Raw genomic sequence first — 5,097 nt, 5'->3', positions numbered from 1 at the left:
ACACACACACACACACACACGCACACACACGCACACACACACACACACACACACGCACACGCACGCGCACGCACGCACGCACACACGCACGCACGCACGCACGCACGCACGCACGCACGCACACACACACATATACTCTTATGCTCAAACCACGCGCTATCGATTTCGAATTCGCGAGTTCGCTGACCTTGTGATGAGAGGGATGTCCCGTGTGATTGGCGGAGGTGTGATTTCCGGCGGGAATGGAAGCCAGCTCCTCGATTGTGAGCTCTGCCAAGGCGTCGTTCCCGCCGCTGCAGCCGCCTAGAAGACCGCTACCGACGACGCCGCCGATGCCGACGCCGCCGCCACCACCACCGCTTCCCGGACTGACGCCTCCGATGCAACCGCCATCCGATCTCGCGATCCCCGACGGCCGATTCTTCTGCACCCGCCTCGAGGTCACCAGTTCCTTCACCCCCGACAGCTCTCGCCGTGAGCCACCTACGTACCTACAAATCAATGCAAGCAAATGAAATGTCATTATTATTATCCGAAAAATAATGACTATTTAATCATACAATGCAATAAAATTTTAGTTCGTTTATTTGTGCAATGTGCATTCAATTAAATTAATGTGCAACATTAATTCATTAGAAGAAATATTATTATTTAAGGTATTTAAATAATTTTAATATTATATTAAAAGAAGTGTTTGCTTTTTTGTAATTATTTAAAATAGTTCTCTCTTATGTAGTATAAACTTTGCGTTAGTTTTTTCTATTGCATCATTATCATTATACTCGGAATACAGAATAATGTTTAATATACATACAATGTGCTAAAATTGTATTTGTATTTTTGTTTCTTGAGATTCTCACAGACAACCAACGATCATTACTAAAGCAAAAATATATTCAACGATCGTTTTAGATGATCTTTTTTTATTACTATGAATCTCTCGTTACTCTATTTTTGCACAGACTTTTTCTATTACATCGATTACGTTATTTTTTCCAAGCAGAAAGCATTAATCTGCATAAATATCTGCAATGTAAAATATATTTGTTCTATTTTTCCATCACTATTATTTCGTTATTTAAATTATGATGTAAAAAAGGAACATCATTCACAATAAAGAACTTGCATTTTCTGAAATAATGTATTACATTATTTTTTTAATAGAAACTAAAAATTAAATAGCTTGATTGAAACAACAATATTTGCTGATTTGGCATTTAAAAAAAAACATGCAATGATGCGATGGCATGAAAGAATATGATGGTTTTATTCAGCATCCGGATTTATGATGCACGAGACGCGTAAACGTTTTTTTTTTTTTTTTAATGTGGTATCCGTATATTGGCGTGAAAGCGATACGTGTCCTCTGCACGTAAATCACAATAATAATTATTAATTCTACATTCAAGAGAAAGGTTCTATTGCTTTTGTGCAACACGCGAGACTTGTCTACGGATATTTTTCCCGCAATTGTTAATATCGCGAGTTTTTATGTAATAGAGATGCTATGTTTTATTATGTGAAATATTATGAGTACTTTATTCATATAAATATGCGTATATATGCATAATTCAAATAATTCAACGGTGTTTATGTACTAATTTCTTTCTTCATCCATTCCGTATTATTCTCACTACCAATTTATAAATAAACTGAATTTAAAGTCAAATCAAGTAAAAAATCCGTCTTTCTCAAGGAAGAATTAAAATTACTGATGTATGGAGGAAAAAAGAAATATATATATATATATATATATATATAATACGATGAAACTCTTGCTATTTTGCTTGCTCTTGTTATTTTATAGAAAGTTCTATAAATTTATATTGCACGTGCCATTTTAGGTTGAGATCATTATTTTAATGGTTCTTACAGCGGCCAGTCGTTAAAAAAATGCCTCGTAAAAAAATGTGCTTAACCTCGACACTAAGTCGGGATTACAACCAAACTGATTCATGGGCTCGACATTTTGAGAGGAAAAAAAAGTTAAATTAAATTTCGGCGAAAGTACATAGAAATAAGAATTTGAGTGTGATCATAAGTCAGCACAAGTCTCGAAATTACTGAAATCTGCTCAATTAGTATTTACTAAAAAAGAAGAATTTTTGTTCTTCTTCCGTTTCCTTAATAATAAATGGACATTTCATGCAATTTATTAAATAAAATTCCAATCATTCAAATCTAGCAATTAAATTCTAAATCTTTTCATTTTCATAATTATTACATTTCTAAAAGAAGTTCAATTAAGCTACATTATTCAAGAATGTATTAATTTCTTTTAATAATAATTTTTTGTTTTATTTTAAGCAAAATTTAATTTTAAGATTGTTATTTTTATCTATTTATATTACTCTCAAGTTTTAATGTGCTAAGTCGATATAGTAAATTGTAAAGAAACGTATACTCATTTTCACCAATGTAGTTTATTTTCATCTCGATTTAATTAAATCTTCATCTTTTTTTTAGTTTTAAAAATTAGAAAAAAATAGTAAGTTGAATTGAGATTAAAATGAATCTATATTGATAGAAATTGGGCATTTTCATGTTCTGATTAATTTGTGGTTAAACTTAACCTGTTGATAATGTAAAAATTGTATGTTTTTCTTGCTATAGCTAAATCGATAGTTTTGTAGTGAGAGACTTTTAAAGCTATCACACTACAAAACCATTCATCTGGTATTAATCATTGCTAAAAAAAACATAATTTTTATATTAACAAGTTAAATGAGATTAAATTTAAACTGTTAGTTAACTAGAAAATGAGAAACTGGGCCTTACCATCCTTTCATCAATAGCGATCAAAATTTTTTTTGTTACATTAGCTTTTGAATTGTATCATTTCCATATTCGATCAATGAGCTCGCTGATCACTTGGTACAGATTAAATATTTGCAGAAAGCTTCCTAACTAGTGACGGAACTTTCGAGTATGCGTGCGTAACTTTGCTCTTACAGGAAACTATGTAGTGAAACTTCAAATGTCAATTTCTTGAATTCATTACTCGTGAAACTTTCTGATTACAAGAACAATTAGCATCAATAATTAAAAAGCTGCCAGCGACGGAGGACAAATCCGAGAAAGGAAAACCTCGCGAAAATCATCTGGGAACGCAAGAAAGTTTTAACTAGAACGTCATTGTAATCATAATACTATGCCGAAGTTTAATTTAATTTGTCATTGAGGAAAAAGCAATCATAAATTGATAAAGAAAAGGATAATTTTTCAGAAAATAAATCCTCTACAATTTATTTTTTAATTTTTAATGCTTCAACTTTTAACGAATTCATTTTTTGCAAATCGAATTCTATGATTTATAAAATTTTAACAAATATTAAAAGATCTGCCTTTATAACAAACATGATCTTTACAACATCGCGACGAGCATGAATTTCATTGAATCCTAACGTCACATCTAATTTCGAGATATTATCTTATATATACTGTAACAGAATTTGGCAAAGAAAAAAAATATCCTCTGCATACAGAGAAATTACTTGGGAGAAACTCGTGATTTTAGTCATCGCAAAGTTTGTAACTAGAATTTAAAGATGAATCTTATAGAAAATAACTATCGCAAAAGCAAAATAGTTACAGCATATAAAAAAAAAACTTAGATAAATGTGTTATATCGGATTGTATTATTAAATCACTATTATAAATATTCGGAAATAATGAATTGAAAATAATAACAATCAATAAATATTAAATAGTTTCCATTTTCTAAAAAAAATAGATTTCTCAAGTTTTAATTCAAGTCTCAAGTTTTACTTATTACGGACGTATGTAGTATGTCAAATTTGTACTATTTTTTATCATAAACTACACCTAGAAATTATAACAAGGAATACAAAGACAAGAAAGTGTTTTTAATATTTTTTTATTGAATTTCAATTAATAAAAAATTTTGATTGAACTTTCTTTATCACCACAAATAAACGCTAAAGTACTTTTTGCTTGAGAAAACGCGATTGATATATTTATGCCATTTGAAAGCCCTTCCAATTTTTCCATCTTCCACACCCCGTCTTCATCCCTGTAGTCAACGTTTCAAGCCGGTAGAAAGCTTTGAACAAACAGGAACACGAGATTACCGTTCAGCTTGAGCCGCCGCGTTTCCTCCAACGAATTCCGAATATCTTTCTTGGTCTTCCACCTTTGCTATTTAGGACACTGTCACACCGAGGAAATCAAAAGAAATTACTCCGAGCGATGGTTTCATCGCAAATGAAGCCGAAATTATCACCGGTAACTTTGCGTATATTTGACGTCGACATCGATGAGGACGACACTCCCCACCCTCGGCGATTCAGCACGTACTCTCTTGCCTCTGTCGTTGGGAAAGCAACCCCGCCGCGAGACAACCCCTCGAACCGCCCTGGAAATAACACACCGACACCGTCAGATCGCGCCACCGCGCAGCGACGTCGAATCGATCGCCATGACGTCACGGCGTCCACGCAAGCGTCGCAACTACTGCGAATAAATATTGTTTCGTCTCCGCCACGGTTCGTCTACTAGATGAATGGATCTTGGCGTTCTGAGAAGTGTCTAAAGAGTCTCTAATTATGTTCATATCTTTATGCAATAAAATATACCTAAATGTTCGAAAAAAGAAAGAAGATTATATATGTAATATTCTGGTATATAAAGGAAAGTGCGAAAAAAGACTATTCATAGCCTAGAGATACAGAATCTAAATTAATCATTACGAAAACTGTTTATGGGATTCTCTAAAAAATAAAAAATAACAATTATTTAACCACCAGGCATGGGATATGGGGAAAATTTTAAAAAATTGAAATTTATTATTGCGCTGAAATAGTCATATGCATGAGTGTTTTTAAATTTTGATTGTACCCTTTAAAATAAAATCAATTGCATTTATGTATTGAAAGATGAGTATAAATAAGAATATGATTTTTTTTATTCATGTAAAATACAGGATGTCCCATTTAAGTCTCCATTTAAATGCTCCCAGTAAATATGTATTTCAAAAGATCTGAAAGATATGAAAAAATGTTTCAATCGAAAGTATAAAATAAAAGGGAACAAATAATAATATTAATAATATTAATTAAAAAAAAAATTTTTTTTAAG

General features: G+C 32.3%; 1 protein-coding gene across 1 annotated transcript in view; it reads right to left on the bottom strand.

Moving 5' to 3' along the window:
• LOC108690669 (protein sickie-like) overlaps nucleotides 1-5,097 on the bottom strand; it is a 90,745-nt gene that overhangs the window by 43,651 nt on the left and 41,997 nt on the right. Inside the window, exon 6 of the mRNA XM_018198077.1 lies at nucleotides 188-491. Coding sequence (XP_018053566.1) covers nucleotides 188-491 — 304 coding nt within the window. The remainder of the gene's footprint in view (nucleotides 1-187; nucleotides 492-5,097) is intronic.

Source organism: Atta colombica, unplaced genomic scaffold (assembly GCF_001594045.1).
Source record: "Atta colombica isolate Treedump-2 unplaced genomic scaffold, Acol1.0 scaffold105, whole genome shotgun sequence".
Taxonomy (NCBI): domain Eukaryota; kingdom Metazoa; phylum Arthropoda; class Insecta; order Hymenoptera; family Formicidae; genus Atta; species Atta colombica.
The sequence above is the reverse complement of the archived record's forward strand: the minus strand, read 5'-3'. Positions and strand labels throughout refer to the sequence as shown.